The sequence below is a fragment of the Electrona antarctica genome, assembly GCF_951216825.1.
Source record: "Electrona antarctica genome assembly, chromosome: 14".
In the NCBI taxonomy this organism is placed as follows: Eukaryota; Metazoa; Chordata; class Actinopteri; order Myctophiformes; family Myctophidae; genus Electrona; species Electrona antarctica.
This window is the reverse complement of record NC_136795.1, coordinates 8423056-8440555: the sequence shown is the minus strand read 5'-3', so window position 1 is coordinate 8440555 and position 17500 is coordinate 8423056. Positions and strand designations below refer to the sequence as shown.

At 47.9% G+C, this 17500-nt stretch overlaps 1 protein-coding gene across 1 annotated transcript in view; it reads right to left on the bottom strand.

Moving 5' to 3' along the window:
• The window catches only part of grin2aa (glutamate receptor, ionotropic, N-methyl D-aspartate 2A, a), a 292852-nt gene that overhangs the window by 580 nt on the left and 274772 nt on the right, over window positions 1-17500 (bottom strand). The window contains exons 13-15 of the mRNA XM_079519794.1: window positions 17002-17099; window positions 5495-5730; window positions 1-2230 (exon numbers count right to left, since the gene is read on the bottom strand). The exon at window positions 1-2230 is cut by the window's left edge and continues 580 nt beyond it. Of these exons, the coding sequence (XP_079375920.1) occupies window positions 110-2230; window positions 5495-5730; window positions 17002-17099 (2455 nt within the window). The 3' untranslated portion in view covers window positions 1-109. The remainder of the gene's footprint in view (window positions 2231-5494; window positions 5731-17001; window positions 17100-17500) is intronic.

Here is a 17500-nt window from a genome sequence, read left to right as displayed (position 1 = left end):
TGTGGCTATGGCATCCCTAAGTGGATAAGATAGTTGATAAACTATGTTACAAACCCAGAGAAGAGTTAAGTTAGGAGGAGAAAAACCACATCATTTCATAATATTTCGCCTAAACGTCCGACTCCAGACTGGGGATTTTCTTATACACCCGTCTATTACTGAACTGGGCTGAGTTTAGGACACCACGGGTGGCTGGGTATGCGCTAGTCTTAGTGGCTGAGTAAGGCATCACATGCTCAGTATTGTACATGTCATTGGCTATCCGCCCGTCCCGTGAGCAGTACGAAGTGGAGGACTTGACGGAGGAGCGCAGATTGTTCGCGTCGTTGCGCGCACTGATGGGGGTCGCTCCCAGGGCCGCCGCAGACGAGGCCACCGCCAGCTGTTTGTATAAATCTTGGGAGCTGCGCCCGTGGACCAGTCTGCTGCTGGAGTCGTCCCTCAGCGAGTGGCTGAGGAAGGGGTTGTCCGAGCTGTGGTCCGGGTATAGCGACCGGCTCCGCTTGCTCTCCTCGAGGTTGTGGTTGAAGAGCATCGACTTGGACCCGCTGCCAAACAGTCTGCCGGAGTAGGGGCGCTGCAGGCCGAACAGGTTGGCGTAGGGCGAGTCCGACGCGGAGTCCATCAATCGGTCAGCCTTCTCCTTGAGGCTGACGCTGCGCGCCGGTCGGCCCAGGTCCAGGTCCACCTTGGGCTTCTCCAGCATGATGTTGTCGAAGGAGTGCTGACGGCTCAGTCGCAGGCGGTTCCTCTTCTGCACGTGAGGCCCGTCAGTCTGTGGCCAGTATAGCCCGAACATCTCGTCCGTTTCCATTTCCTGCTGCTCCTGCTGTTGCTGCTGTTGCTGCTGTTGTTGCTGCTGCTGCTGCTGTTGCTGTTGCTGTTGCTGCTGCTGCTGTTGCTGTTGCTGTTGCTGTTGCTGTTGCTGCTGCTGCTGTAGGTGATGCAGGTTGGGATTGGCCAAGGCGTCGGCGAGGAGCTGGTCCTCGCTGATGTCATAGAGGTTGGCCGTGTGGAGGCATGCTTCGCAGCGGTTGTACGGGGAGCGTGTGGCGTTAGCAGAAGCGGCGGGGGGTTGGCTGTACGGGGCTCCCGACGCGTAGGTAGGGGTCACCTTGGACAGGCAGGAGCGGCAATGCGTCTGCTTGTAGCGTTCGTTGGCGTCAGCCACCGCGATGTTTTTCTCTTTTAGGTTGTAGTGCTTGGAGTAGGACGTGTCTGGGAGGAGGTCGGAATCCGTGTGGTGCAGTGGGGAGGAATTCAGGTGTATGATTGGCTGATCGCACTTCCTGTAATTGTCGTTGTGGTCCGAATACATCTCGGGGTAGTCCAAATCGTCTGCGGCCAGGCCGCGGCTCTCGCGGTAGAGAGCGGGGTCAGAGTGTAGACTCATCTCTCGATCTGAGTCAATGGTGTAGATTTTCTCCCCTCCTCCTCCTCCTCCTCTCCCGGTTTGGTTGGCTGTGCCGCTGACCTGCTTAGTCTTTAAGTAGGACAGCTCTACCTCGCTGCAATCCCTAGGGTATTTCGACGTCACCGATCTTTTTTTTAAGTTGTCCTTGGACTTCAGGTGCTTGTTGTTATCTGGGTCCTTGTAGGAGGAGGCGGCGCGGCTGCTGGAGCAGTCGGAGATGTCGGAGTGGGCCGCGTCCTCAGGGAGGTAGCGCTGCGTCTTCATGGACATGCGCGGGTCAGGCATCAGCATGTCGGGCATCTGAGAGCCCCCCGGCCCCCCGAGCCCGGGCGGCGGCGGCGGGCCCGAGCGGAGCGTGTCCACAGATTTCTTCCACAGCGTCCGGGGCTTGGCGTTGCTCTGCGAGGCGTCAGAGCTCACCGCCACCTCCACGCTGTTGGGGTTGGCGTCGTTCAGGGTCAGCGGGTGCTGGCCGCCCTGGAAGATGTAGTTGTTGAGGTGGTCCTTGTGGCGGTTGGCCAGGTACGTCTGCAGGTCTCCCGTGTCGCCGTAGATCATGTCCTTGGGCGCGTAGCTCCGGTTGTCGGCATAGATGAAGTTCCCCTTCTCGGCCATCATGTCCATGATCATGGGGCCGGCCGAGGTCATGAACTCCCGCTTGGGCGAGTTGATGCGGGAGCCGCCGCCCAGGTTGGACATGTTGGTCATCTGCTTGGCCGACTTGATCAGCTTCAGCATGTTGGCCTGCGGGCTGAAGTCCAGGTCCGTCTTCTTCTTCATGTCAATGTGGACGCCGTGGATGCAACTCCAGATGCCCTGCACACAGGACAGGATGGATGATGGGATGTGGAATGACGAGTGATGGGGCGGATGAAAGAACACAGAGAAAGACCGAGAGAGAGAGAGAGAGAGAGAGAGAGAGAGAGAGAGAGAGAGAGAGAGAGAGAGAGAGAGAGAAAAATGGGAGAGCGGAAATTGGTACCAAGAAGAATGGGCAGAGAAATAAAGAGAGACAAAGAGAATAATGATTGCTTATCCTGGCAAAGGAGAACTGTGCTCTGTACTTTATTCCAATAAAGTTCCATTGGAATTTATTGAATAACTAGTGACTCAGCAAATCAGAGTAAATGGTACCAACCAAATCTTTTATCACCAGCTTAATCCATTATAGAGTAAAAACACACAATTACACAAACAGTAAATTAAGCTTTATTCCCAGCGGAGGGTACATTTTCAGAAAGAAAGATGTCTTTCAGTTCATTATTTTGCAAACAAATAAAGTATACCGCTCCCTGATATTACTGCAAGCACCATTATGTTAAGCCCTTAATAGGATAGATTGTTTTGGAGCAATACTAGTCATACACTTTATAGTCTCCATATAGGGGACAGTGGTAAATGTGTTTTAGAAGGTAGTGGGAGTATGATACAACTGGGGATTTTTTTTTAACCCATTTAGACCTGAGGACGATTCTAAAAAAATGTCTTCTAAATACTGACAGTTTTCAGATGTCAGTGGTGATTCAAAAAAAAAATCTTCTAAATACTGACAGTTTTCAGATGTCAGTGGTTCTTATACATTTACATGTCAAGGACTCCAAAAATTTTATGTAATTGGCCGCCGACCCCCATCTGAAAATATGTTGTTCCAGGGACCCCCCAGAAGCAAAGATTTGAGTTAAAATCGTTCGCTCTGAAATAATAATATATATCCAAAGATTTGTGCCACATTTTCACGATTTTTCAAAAATAGCAAACCTACAAGTTCATAGCGCGGCACCGCGCTATGAGCTTGTAGATCTGCTATTTTTCAATAGCTAAAGTATAACATAATGCTTAAAACACCAAATGGGGTTCCCGTCAAAAATGGGTTAAAAGCCCATTCAAGGATGTCTCCGTTTGTGCTACACTACACTAAATAATATCTTGCCCGAAAACAGCCGATCTGCAAGCTTGGATGGTCGGGATAGGTTAGGTTGGGTTTCAAGCGGTAAAAAGATTATCTCAAAACCATTCTCAGCGGCACTTCTGAAGCACGGTGTGTGTGTGATTCAATGTGTGAAAGTGTCAAACTAACTAACATATTAAGTGCAATGTTCCCATAAGGCCAGAAATATACTCTCTTGAGAGGATTTTCTTCCCCTTTCCTTCCTCTGATTTTTTTTTGGTGACCGGATTTTAATAATTCAGATGGCGTTACGTAGGCAGCCAAGTCATAATTCACTGTTGAACAACCATGAATAAAAAAACAAAACAAAATGGGTTTGCTTGTTTAGTGGCTAGCTGCCTGCCACCCTCCAGGCTATATTAGGCTTTAATGACATAGTCTGTTTAATAATAGGAACCGCCTACATCTTGATCAGTTCATGAGTAATACACAGTAAAAAGAAAATCTGCAGTGTTAATGCACGCATTGTAACGCCGAGGGTGTAACGAAACTGACCCAATTATAAGAGTCCACTTGATCACATTGTGGACACTCTCAGTGTTATAATCTGATCACCACCACGTGGCCTGTGAAATCACAGGAATTGTCTCGGGGAGAAGAAGGAAGAAACAAAAAAACGCCATCCATTTTAAGGAGTTTTCTATCTATTCTCTACCACCCCCCCCCCCCCCCCCACCCTCGCTGCGCTGCCTGTGTGTTTGTTAACTTTGCAAAGTGAATCACACGCTGCCTTAGACAAGAGCGCTGCAGCAATGCAGTGTTCTAGGGATGCACTGTGCATGTCTGCACCTCCGTCTCCACACACACACACACACACACACACACACACACACACACACACACACACACACACACACACACACACACACACACACACACACACACACACACACACACACACACACACACACACACACGTGTCAAGGCACAGCGCTGACCTTTTAACAGAACGAGGAGAGGCGAGGATAGATTGATTTGCTTGAAGGTTACAGTGATTTCACCCCCCCCAAAAAAAAAATACTGCTGGAAAATTAAAGATCTATTTTAGTTGATATTTAGGCTGCCTCGTGACTGCATCTCTCTCTCTCAGCCCACCCTCCCTCCCTCCCTTCCTCCTCTTCTCGCTCTGCAACCCTCCTTGCTCTCATCCTACTCTCTGCAGCCCTCCCTCCCTCCATTTCTTCCCATTCTGTTCCTTTTCTCCTCCTACAGTAACAACCTAAATCTGTCCAGCCCGAGACTCGTTGTTTAGCAATGGCCTCGCTCGCTCTGTGTGTGTGTGTGTGTGTGTGTGTGTGTGTGTGTGTGTGTGTGTGTGTGTGTGTGTGTGTGTGTGTGTGTGTGCGCGTGCACGCGCGTGCATGCGCGTGCGTGTAAGCCTGCAATATACTGTCCTCTTACCCCGCTGATAGATAGAAAATAGCACCAAGCTAGCTTTGCTTGACCCCAATAATGCAGCAGGCATTAGCCTCCAATGTAGCTCCAAAAGTGTCAGGCAGTCTGTATCTTTCAACATGACCACTGGTAGCCCGACCAATGCATTAGTACACATTATGTGCATTCTCTGTGACCCCAATGGTCCAAAGTAGTTGATCTGTTACAAAACAGCATCCTCTCTAGCCTATAATAGTTGCTTATACATTCTCACAGTTATGGGGGTCTGTATAGCATGACGTGTTGTTGTTTTTCTGCAGATTTAGTTCTTTTTTAGAATAACACACCATTTTAGTCTTCTGAAATTGTCTAGTCTTGGTCGACTAAAATATCTGAATCTTTCAGTCTTAGTTTTAATGCAATGTTAATTTTGCCAGAAAATATTTTGTTTTGATAATCTTAGCCTTTTGAATAGAATAGAACACACCATTTAGTCTTAGACGACCAAATATCAAAAACCTTAGTATTTTAGTCTTAGTCAACACTGGTCCATGGCCTAATGCTAATGTTAGAGCAACAGAGGTACACACACACACACACACACACGCACGCACACACACACACACACACACACACACACACACACACACACACACACACACACACACACACACACACACACACACACACACACACACACACACACACACACACACACGCACACACGCACACACACACACACGCACACACGCACATACCCTGCTGATGGAGAAGAGGAGGCCGGGCGTTCCGGTGCAGTATCCGAAGCAGTATCGGAGCCTCCAGTAGAAGAGGTGCTCGGAGACGAAGGTGATGAGGGAGAGTCCCATGGCCGTGGCCAGCATGTAGAACACCCCCGCCATGTTGTCCACGTCCAGCTGGCTGGACATCACCTCGTTCTTCTCGTTGTGGCAGATCCCCGTCAGCCACTGGGCCTCCAGTTCCTCCATCTCACCTGAGAGACACACGAGAGAGGAGTCTGGTGTATGGAGTCTGCATAGTGAGGAGAGAGGAGTCTGGTGTATGGAGTCTGCACAGTGAGGACAGAGGAGTCTGGTGTATGGAGTCTGCACAGCGAGGAGAGAGGAGTCTGGTGTATGGAGTCTGCACAGCGAGGAGAGAGGAGTCTGGTGTATGGAGTCTGCACAGCGAGGAGAGAGGAGTCTGGTGTATGGAGTCTGCACAGTGAGGACAGAGGAGTCTGGTGTATGGAGTCTGCACAGTGAGGACAGAGGAGTCTGGTGTACGGAGTCTGCACAGCGAGGAGAGAGGAGTCTGGTGTATGGAGTCTGCACAGTGAGGACAGAGGAGTCTGGTGTATGGAGTCTGCACAGCGAGGAGAGAGGAGTCTGGTGTATGGAGTCTGCACAGCGAGGAGAGAGGAGTCTGGTGTATGGAGTCTGCACAGCGAGGAGAGAGGAGTCTGGTGTATGGAGTCTGCACAGCGAGGAGAGAGGAGTCTGGTGTATGGAGTCTGCACAGTGAGGACAGAGGAGTCTGGTGTATGGAGTCTGCACAGCGAGGAGAGAGGAGTCTGGTGTATGGAGTCTGCACAGCGAGGAGAGAGGAGTCTGGTGTATGGAGTCTGCACAGCGAGGAGAGAGGAGTCTGGTGTATGGAGTCTGCACAGCGAGGAGAGAGGAGTCTGGTGTATGGAGTCTGCACAGCGAGGAGAGAGGAGTCTGGTGTATGGAGTCTGCACAGTGAGGAGAGAGGAGTCTGGTGTATGGAGTCTGCACAGTGAGGAGAGAGGAGTCTGGTGTATGGAGTCTGCACAGCGAGGAGAGAGGAGTCTGGTGTATGGAGTCTGCACAGCGAGGAGAGAGGAGTCTGGTGTATGGAGTCTGCACAGCGAGGAGAGAGGAGTCTGGTGTATGGAGTCTGCACAGTGAGGACAGAGGAGTCTGGTGTATGGAGTCTGCACAGCGAGGAGAGAGGAGTCTGGTGTATGGAGTCTGCACAGCGAGGAGAGAGGAGTCTGGTGTATGGAGTCTGCACAGTGAGGACAGAGGAGTCTGGTGTATGGAGTCTGCACAGCGAGGAGAGAGGAGTCTGGTGTATGGAGTCTGCACAGCGAGGAGAGAGGAGTCTGGTGTATGGAGTCTGCACAGTGAGGACAGAGGAGTCTGGTGTATGGAGTCTGCACAGTGAGGAGAGAGGAGTCTGGTGTATGGAGTCTGCACAGTGAGGAGAGAGGAGTCTGGTGTATGGAGTCTGCACAGCGAGGAGAGAGGAGTCTGGTGTATGGAGTCTGCACAGTGAGGAGAGAGGAGTCTGGTGTATGGAGTCTGCACAGCGAGGAGAGAGGAGTCTGGTGTATGGAGTCTGGTGTATGGAGTCTGGTGTATGGAGCCTGTACAGTGAGGACAGAGGAGTCTGGTGTATGGAGTCTGCACAGCGAGGAGAGAGGAGTCTGGTGTATGGAGTCTGCACAGTGAGGAGAGAGGAGTCTGGTGTATGGAGTCTGCACAGTGAGGAGAGAGGAGTCTGGTGTAGGGAGTCTGCACAGCGAGGAGAGAGGAGTCTGGTGTATGGAGTCTGCACAGCGAGGAGAGAGGAGTCTGGTGTATGGAGTCTGCACAGCGAGGAGAGAGGAGTCTGGTGTATGGAGTCTGGTGTATGGAGTCTGCACAGTGAGGACAGAGGAGTCTGGTGTATGGAGTCTGCACAGTGAGGAGAGAGGAGTCTGGTGTATGGAGTCTGCACAGCGAGGAGAGAGGAGTCTGGTGTATGGAGTCTGCACAGCGAGGAGAGAGGAGTCTGGTGTATGGAGTCTGGTGTATGGAGTCTGGTGTATGGAGTCTGGTGTATGGAGTCTGCACAGCGAGGAGAGAGGAGTCTGGTGTATGGAGTCTGCACAGCGAGGAGAGAGGAGTCTGGTGTATGGAGTCTGCACAGTGAGGACAGAGGAGTCTGGTGTATGGAGTCTGCACAGTGAGGACAGAGGAGTCTGGTGTATGGAGTCTGCACAGTGAGGACAGAGGAGTCTGGTGTATGGAGTCTGCACAGCGAGGAGAGAGGAGTCTGGTGTATGGAGTCTGCACAGTGAGGACAGAGGAGTCTGGTGTATGGAGTCTGGTGTATGGAGTCTGCACAGTGAGGACAGAGGAGTCTGGTGTATGGAGTCTGCACAGTGAGGACAGAGGAGTCTGGTGTATGGAGTCTGGTGTATGGAGTCTGGTGTATGGAGTCTGCACAGTGAGGAGAGAGGAGTCTGGTGTATGGAGTCTGCACAGTGAGGACAGAGGAGTCTGGTGTATGGAGTCTGGTGTATGGAGTCTGCACAGTGAGGACAGAGGAGTCTGGTGTATGGAGTCTGCACAGTGAGGAGAGAGGAGTCTGGTGTATGGAGTCTGCACAGTGAGGACAGAGGAGTCTGGTGTATGGAGTCTGCACAGTGAGGACAGAGGAGTCTGGTGTATGGAGTCTGCACAGTGAGGACAGAGGAGTCTGGTGTATGGAGTCTGGTGTATGGAGTCTGCACAGTGAGGAGAGAGGAGTCTGGTGTATGGAGTCTGCACAGTGAGGACAGAGGAGTCTGGTGTATGGAGTCTGGTGTATGGAGTCTGCACAGTGAGGACAGAGGAGTCTGGTGTATGGAGTCTGCCCAGTGAGGAGAGAGGAGTCTGGTGTATGGAGTCTGCCCAGTGAGGAGAGAGGAGTCTGGTGTATGGAGTCTGGTGTATGGAGTCTGGTGTATGGAGTCTGCACAGTGAGGAGAGAGGAGTCTGGTGTATGGAGTCTGGTGTATGGAGTCTGCACAGTGAGGAGAGAGGAGTCTGGTGTATGGAGTGTTTCGACCCAGTTTTAGCCAGGTATATCGGTAGGCGGAGAACTCTGAACAGCCTGCTATGTGAGGTATACTATAGAGGTTACCAACAGCCTGCTATGTTAGGTATTATAGAGTTTAGCAACAGCCTGCTATGTGAGGTACTATAGAGGTTACCAACAGCCTGCTATGTTAGGTATTATAGAGGTTACCAACAGCCTGCTATGTGAGGTACTATAGAGGTTACCAACAGCCTGCTATGTGAGGTACTATAGAGGTTACCAACAGCCTGCTATGTTAGGTATTATAGAGGTTACCAACAGCCTGCTATGTTAGTTACTATAGAGGTTACCAACAGCCTGCTATGTGAGGTACTATAGAGGTTACCAACAGCCTGCTATGTGAGGTACTATAGAGGTTACCAACAGCCTGCTATGTGAGGTACTATAGAGGTTACCAACAGCCTGCTATGTGAGGTACTAGAGGTTACCAACAGCCTGCTATGTGAGGTACTATATAGGTTACCAACAGCCTGCTATGTGAGGTACTATAGAGGTTACCAACAGCCTGCTATGTGAGGTATACTATAGAGGTTACCAACAGTCTGCTATGTGAGGTACTACAGAGGTTACCAACAGCCTGCTATGTGAGGTACTATAGAGGTTACCAACAGCCTGCTATGTGAGGTACTATAGAGGTTACCAACAGTCTGCTATGTGAGGTACTATAGAGGTTACCAACAGTCTGCTATGTGAGGTACTATAGAGGTTACCAACAGTCTGCTATGTGAGGTACTATAGAGGTTACCAACAGTCTGCTATGTGAGGTACTATAGAGGTTACCAACAGCCTGCTATGTGAGGTACTATAGAGGTTACCAACAGCCTGCTATGTGAGGTACTATAGAGGTTACCAACAGCCTGCTATGTTAGGTATTATAGAGGTTACCAACAGCCTGCTATGTTAGTTACTATAGAGGTTACCAACAGCCTGCTATGTTAGTTACTATAGAGGTTACCAACAGCCTGCTATGTGAGGTACTATAGAGGTTACCAACAGCCTGCTATGTGAGGTACTATAGAGGTTACCAACAGCCTGCTATGTGAGGTACTATAGAGGTTACCAACAGCCTGCTATGTGAGGTACTAGAGGTTACCAACAGCCTGCTATGTGAGGTACTATATAGGTTACCAACAGCCTGCTATGTGAGGTACTATAGAGGTTACCAACAGCCTGCTATGTGAGGTATACTATAGAGGTTACCAACAGTCTGCTATGTGAGGTACTACAGAGGTTACCAACAGCCTGCTATGTGAGGTACTATAGAGGTTACCAACAGCCTGCTATGTGAGGTACTATAGAGGTTACCAACAGTCTGCTATGTGAGGTACTATAGAGGTTACCAACAGTCTGCTATGTGAGGTACTATAGAGGTTACCAACAGTCTGCTATGTGAGGTACTATAGAGGTTACCAACAGTCTGCTATGTGAGGTACTATAGAGGTTACCAACAGCCTGCTATGTGAGGTACTATAGAGGTTACCAACAGCCTGCTATGTGAGGTACTATAGAGGTTACCAACAGCCTGCTATGTGAGGTACTATAGAGGTTACCAACAGCCTGCTATGTGAGCTACTATAGAGGTTACCAACAGCCTGCTATGTGAGGTACTATAGAGGTTACCAACAGCCTGCTATGTGAGGTACTATAGAGGTTACCAACAGCCTGCTATGTGAGGTACTATAGAGGTTACCAACAGCCTGCTATGTGAGGTACTATAGAGGTTACCAACAGCCTGCTATGTGAGGTACTATAGAGGTTACCAACAGCCTGCTATGTGAGGTGCAGGGACACATTGCACTTAACCACATGAACCAGATCCCATGGGCATGTCAACTAGGTGACAATTGAGCAAAAATAAGGTAATATTCAATGAAGAGATTAGGTTAGAGGGGAAAAGGAGGAGACTTAAGTATACCGTGTGTATAGAGTTTAAGTGGTTAAAACCATAGTGTCCCTTGGCCTTTAATGACAAGAAAGAACGAAAGAAAGAAAGAAAGAAAGAAAGAAAGAAAGAAAGACCCTTTTCTTGTCATTCTTCCTCTCCCTCTCCTCGGTGCTGGAGTCTTCCTCGCTGACATTTGGGCCTGTGGTTAATCTAATTCGTGTCATTCTAGGCTGGATAAATTAAAGTGCTGGCGGGGATGAGAGACAGACATGTTGTGTTGAGCGCCGTGTCTCGGGGACACAGACACACTGAGGCATCAGTATCACTTCAGGATGAACCAGGGGCATTAACCACATGAACCCCATGGCCGTCCCGAAGCTCACAACGTGTAGAAGAAAAACGATACAAATCCATACATTAGGTAGGAGTGTTGGAGTGAAAATAGTTGATTTAGATCAGCTATTTTCACTAGTTTGGGTTCCGGGCAAACATCTAGTCTCTCTTTTTGGGTCTCGACCTGAAACGTTTGGGAACCACAGGTGTAGTGTTGACCTACAGATGAAGCCAGTCTAGCGTCACGGACGCTTTCCACCACGCGCGCGCGCCACAGAGCGCTGCAGTGGTCGCTTTGAATCAAAGTGAAATAGACGCAGCTGAAATTTTGTCTTTCACGGTGGTGGCTGTACAGTGTGGAAATAAGCCGCAGTGCATCTGAGGTAAAAACAAAAACCCTGCAGAGATCTGCTACTGATGCCTGCGCCGCTCGCTCTGCCCACATCCACCACATGGAAGCCAGTGTGAAATTCAAATCCTGTTCTCTTCCGACAAGTCACGCATGCTTCAGGAGGAGTTCACACCACTGGCCAGTGGCCAGCAGTGTGGAATGCACAAACACAAGTTTCTACACCTGTCTCCCACAATCCCAGAGGTTGTAGAGTTTGTACATTTTTATTTTATTTATTTTTTTCTACCATAGAAATGGTTTGGAAAGTATGCAGAGGGTTGTCGTGTGGGTGTTCACTGTTAAAACATGTCTGTGACTTGTCCCAGACAGTAACCTCTCTATCACACCAACCTGAATCTGTATGGTAGAATATCTTAATACAATATACTTAGTCTGTAACACAATCTGCAATGGTTGTTGAGGTTGGTCTACCTGCTCTTCTACTGAGAAATGTACTGTAGGTTTAGTGGTCGGGTAGAACAAGATCCACCGGTTGACAAAAGCTATTACACAAAGTACAATATCGCCCCCGCCCAAACCGGCACGGGAGAGTCTTAACCCATTTAGACCTGACTTCGAAATTTTGACAGTTTTCTGAAATACCTCATGTTTCTATATCAGTGGTGCTCAATATTTCATGTCAAGTACCCCAGAAACTATATGTAATTGGCCACCGACCCCAATCAGAAAATATGTTGTTCCAGGGGACCCCCCTAGAAGCAAAGATTTGAGTTAAAAACGTTCGCTCTGAAAGAATATAATATATTCAAAGGTTTGCACCACATTTTCACGACTTTTAAAAAATAGCAGACCTACAAGCTCGTAGCGCGCCACTAGGTGGCGCACTATGATCTTGTAGATCTGCTATTTTTCAACAGCTAAAGCATAATGCTTAAAACACCAAAAGGGGTTCCCACCCAGTATGGCTTAATGTAGCTCAGCAGTATAGGAAATCTTGTCAATTTTATGTTAACTTATGTAAATTCTCACAATGCACCATGTGGGCTATTTTCAGCAAGGAGATTTATTGTACAGGGCAAAAAGGAAGGGACAAAGTATAAACCCCTGGGTTATTCCGGTCACCGAAGTATATACTTTTGGAAAATCATGATGTTTCTTTGCTTCTGGGGGTCCCTGTCACAAGATATTGGGATGGGATTGAGATGGGTGTCAGGCTGCTAGCGGCCAAATAAAAATGTGAGAACTACTGATAGAAACATACGTTTTTCAGAAAACTCTCAGGGTTTAGAAGACAGTATTTTGTCGAATCGGGTCGTCAGGTCTTAATGGGGTTAAGTTGTTAAAATGCATGGCTGAGTAGACGCGGCAGACACCAGGTGCAAAGGCATCAACACACAGAGGGAAACAGAGATCGTCCACGGTTCACAGGACGGTTGCATAATGGCAAGGCTGGCTGTATGTTCACAGCCTAACCCCACACTGTGGGGAAATCCAAGTGGGACTCGGATTGCCAGTTGGCCAGTGCAACATTTACATGTTGACAGAAAATGTTAATCTGTTTCCTGACGTGAAGTGTTGATCAAATGATCTTTTCTCATTGTCTGCGTGAATAAATAATGTCTTTTTTTCCCACAGAGCCCCAAGAAGTGATGCTTTCATTTTTAAATCTAGAAGCATTTTATGTATTTATTTTTTTGGGGGGATATGACATGACTGAAGAAGTGCAGGATTGATTGAAAAACAGACTTTACGTGATCGGCCAAATTAAGACAGTTGACAGTGGTGAGTATTGCCAATAAAATAATGGAGGACAGAAGGGACTTGATATTTATGCATTATTTCCAGTTCTGACCTTTAGGGGAATAATAGTTCAACATTTGAATATTCAAAATCTGCATTCAAATCATTTACTGATCAGCCTCGAATCAGGTCAGGAGGAGATCCACAGTACCCCCCCCCCCTTATCGTCCGGTACCCATGTCTGGTGACATCTACATAATATGAAACGGAGTAAAAATAATCACATTTGAACTGGGAACCCTAAAATGTGAAAATTTGAATCTTATTTTATTTGACAATTTGGCCAATGCTTGACCATGCTAAACTATTATAGCATAGTTTGTTGACTGTCTGGCTAAGCAAGTCTAATCATCCTGAAATGCTTTAATCGAGTCTAATCGACAAAAACCCATAACACTTGTATCTCAATCAAATCTGATATTCCTTTTCAACTTGATCTCTCCTTAAAGGCTACTGAACGAACAGATGTTTCTAGTATAGCGGTTAAAATGCTGTGAATGTTCGTGCAACAGTCTATAATAAATCCATGATGGCAAGCTGTGGTTTGAGGAATACTTAAGCTTCCACCAGAGGCTTTAAATGATGATGGAAACTAAAATGTGAACAAAAAGCACACTTAACCCTGCAAGTATCACTGTAACGGTGGACTCAAGTTTGGGGACAACAATGTGGGTACGTTTACGGTGCGTGTGTGTACTGTACTGTATGTGTATCATATCGTTTACGGTGCGTGTGTGTACTGTATGTGTATCATATCGGTGCTGTCTAGCAGAAACTGCTCAGTTTTCGCAATGGTTTGCCACATCTAACGTGGAGAAGCCTTTATTTGTACGATTTGTGGAAAAGCTTTAAACTTAAACTCTTTGGGGAAGCCCTTTTTTTGTACGACTTGTAAAAAACCTTTTCCTCCTGCCTTGACCTCCTTGCCCCTGTGTGTTCCGTCATGCTCTCTCTATCCGTCTGTTAGTGTGCCTATAGTAGTCTCTCTCTCTCTCTCTCTCTCTCTCTCTCTCTCTCTCTCTCTCTCTCTCTCTCTCTCTCTCTCTCTCTCTCTCTCTCTCTGGTCCCCGTGCTCCTGTGCTCCGCCTTCCTTCCTTGTGTGTGTGTGTATGTGTGTGTGTGTGTGTGTGTGTGTGTGTGTGTGTGTGTAAAGCCATATGCTCTCCCCACCCACATAGAGTCTGTCTGAACAAGAAGCATCTGCCAGGACACAGAGACACTGTCATCTATCAATGACTGCTCGCTCTCTCTCTCTCTCTCTCTCTCTCTCTCTCTCGCTCTCTCTCGCTCTCTCTCTCTCTCTATCCCCCCGTGACACACAAACATGCTTGCTCGCTCATGTTCCCCATTTCGCACCCCTCTTCACCCGTGTTGCAACCACCGCTCTCCTACACTGTCTGTCTGTCCCTCATCCGTCCTTCTGTCTCTGTTCTCTCGTCCTTCCCCTTTTACTCCACCTCACATGCACAGTCTCTGTCTCTGATCACTCCCCCCCCCCCCACACACACACACACGCGCGCACACACGCGCACGCTCACACACACGCGCACGCTCACACACACACACACACACACACACACACACACACACACACACACACACACACACACACACACACACACACACACACACACACACACACACACACACACACACACACACACACACACACCTCTCTCCCTTCCTCGCTGAAGTTGTCACCAAACTGTAGAACAGATTGAATCCACATTTAGCATTAACTTCATTCCAATATTGTTCTCTAACACAAACAAGAATAACACTACTACACTCTCTACTATTCTGTGTCCTATTATTCAAGGTGCTATAATGCAAAGTACACAGCAGCTGCTATGCTCTCATGCACCTTATACTGTATGTACAGTATCTGACAGACGGGCTGCCATCATGCTGACTTAATTCAACTTTCCACCAGAGGGCAAAAAAATAAATAATAATCCAATGACTTACTGTTTGTCACGATGGGTCACATACATATCTTAACTCAAGTACCATGTCTATTTTCTTTTTATAGGGGGGAGACCCTTCGGTTGTACCGTTTGTGGCAAAAGCTTGTAAATATCCAAGACCCACACAGAAGAAAACCCTTTACCTGTACTTTTAACTTTTTGTGGTAAACACGTTACATCTCAGAGGCAGATATTGTACTCTTACTCCACTACAATTTTTTGAAAACATGAGTTACTACATTGTAGATTTTGATTATTATTACAAAGCATACACTCTATATGAAAATATCCGATCTACAAGCTCACAACGCGTTGTTTGCGGAGCGTTGTGAGCTGGTAGATCAGGGACATTCTGCATGAATGAGCAGGCTACTTAAATTTGAGTACTCAAGTATGTTTTCTTACTTTTAAAGTAACATTTTAATACGGGACTGTAACCCGTTTTTCACCCGCGGCCATTTGCCTTAGCTGTAATCCTGGGCGCCACTCTCCCTCTGCCAACCTGGGGAGAGTCCCCAACGAGCTCATGTTTCCTTCAATGCATGAGGATGTGAGCAGGCCGTTTCTAATCACGGTAGGACGTGACGCGGGGAAGGAACACGTTATTCAAGTTCCAGTTCCTTTCCTCTCCATCAGTCGCCCCATGGCTGACCAGGGGGGAAGACTAGATTACTACAATTTCTTTTGTTGACACGGGGATAACACACATAAAAGCCCTTTCGCCAACCCCACCATAAGGGTATGGGCGCTGATGACTCGGAGGAGAGAGCACGCCCCCCAGTACCCACAGCGTCCCCGGTCGGAAATCTCACCCGGGACCTTCTAGCTGTGAGGGCGACTACCGACTGCGCCACCGTACCCCCCGGACTTGTACCCGAGCATTTCTACATTGTGGTAGTCTATTTGTCATTTAACTTAAAAGGGACACTTCACCCTTTTTGCAAAAAAAAGTCATGGACTACATGTTGTCTCACTAAGACAGCCCTCCCACTATCCACAAGGAGGAGCAGTGCACCGAAGCATTATGGGAATTGTAGTCCATGAAGTAAGTGAGCCCAGTGTCCATGACATCAGAGACACTGGGCTCACTGCTAAAATCTCTAAAACCACAAATTACACACATAAAGACCGACCAGGAAAGTGTTCTAAATCTTCTAAACGTCATTAACATACATATTTTTGCCTAAAAGGGTGAAATGTCCCTTTAAGTCCAAAATGTATTGTTCCACCACTGACGGCAAGTTTAAAGTCTATCGGTCCAATGGTTCTCGAGAATGCGCAAAGGTGAGAGAGAGAGAGAGAGAGAGAGAGAGAGAGAGAGAGAGAGAGAGAGAGAGAGAGAGAGAGAGAGAGAGATATTCCGGCATTTATAGAGAGATATGATTGCAACGACAACAGTGTGAGCATGCATGGTTGGATGGATTAATAGAAGTCAGTCACGAGCTCCGTCGTGACACCATCTCCTACAGTAACAACTTCAGCACACTCAATGGAGCTAGCCTCTCTGGGTGAAGAGATTGTCAGCAAAATGTTTGGAATGTAAAAATGGAACTGACTCTAAAACCTCTCTCCTCTCTCTCTCTCTCTCTCTCTCTCTCTCTCTCCTCTCTCTCTCTCTCTCTCTCTCTCTCTCTCTCTCTCTCTCTCTCTCTCTCTCTCTCTCTCTCTCTCTCTCTCTCTCTGTCTCTCTCTCTCTCTCTCTTCACTAGGAAATTGTTTATGTGCAGTAAGAACTTCAGAGGCTAATAAGGGAATAAGGGAATGCTGTGACTCAGATACAGAAATGTTTACATGCACGCAAGCATGCACGCACGCACGCACACACACACACACACACACGTCTCAGTGCTGCTGAGATGAATATATTATAATAACTTACACACTGTGCCCCTGTGTTTAGAGCAACCTTCTGTGTCTAGAATAACATCAAAGGACTATTTATACATCGCTGTTTTCCCTTTGTCCTAGCAGCAGGCAACTGTGTGTGTGTGTGTGTGTGTGTGTGTGTGTGTGTGTGTGTGTGTGTGTGTGTGTTGTGTGTGTGTGTGTGTCTCTCACCATCTCCAATGATGGCCAAGATAGCGAGATCCACCTGTCGTTTCCAGTAGGACCCCTTCTGCAGTGCAATGCCATAGCCGGTGGTAGCAAAGATATACCTGCACACACACACACACACATGCACACGTACACACACACACGCGCCACACACACATGTGGCGCGGTGCACGCGCATGCATGGAAGCACACGCATGCACGCACACGTGCACACGTACACAGAAGCAAGACGGAAAGTTACTAATCGCAGTAATGACAACAGTTTATGTACTGGAACCAATGACTCCCATTATTTAACGGCAGATATCCAGCAGACATGGCTGTAAAAAGGCCGACTCCATGATGGGCTAAAAACAGAGAACATAATGCGTAAAACCTTGTGTTGCACACAGTAGAAATGGGAAAACCTTAAGAATGACCTCATGGCAAGTGTAAAACAAATTGGATTCCTGTTGAGCAGTATATGGGCTGTGGGTAAATTCCCGTTGAGCAGTATTATGGG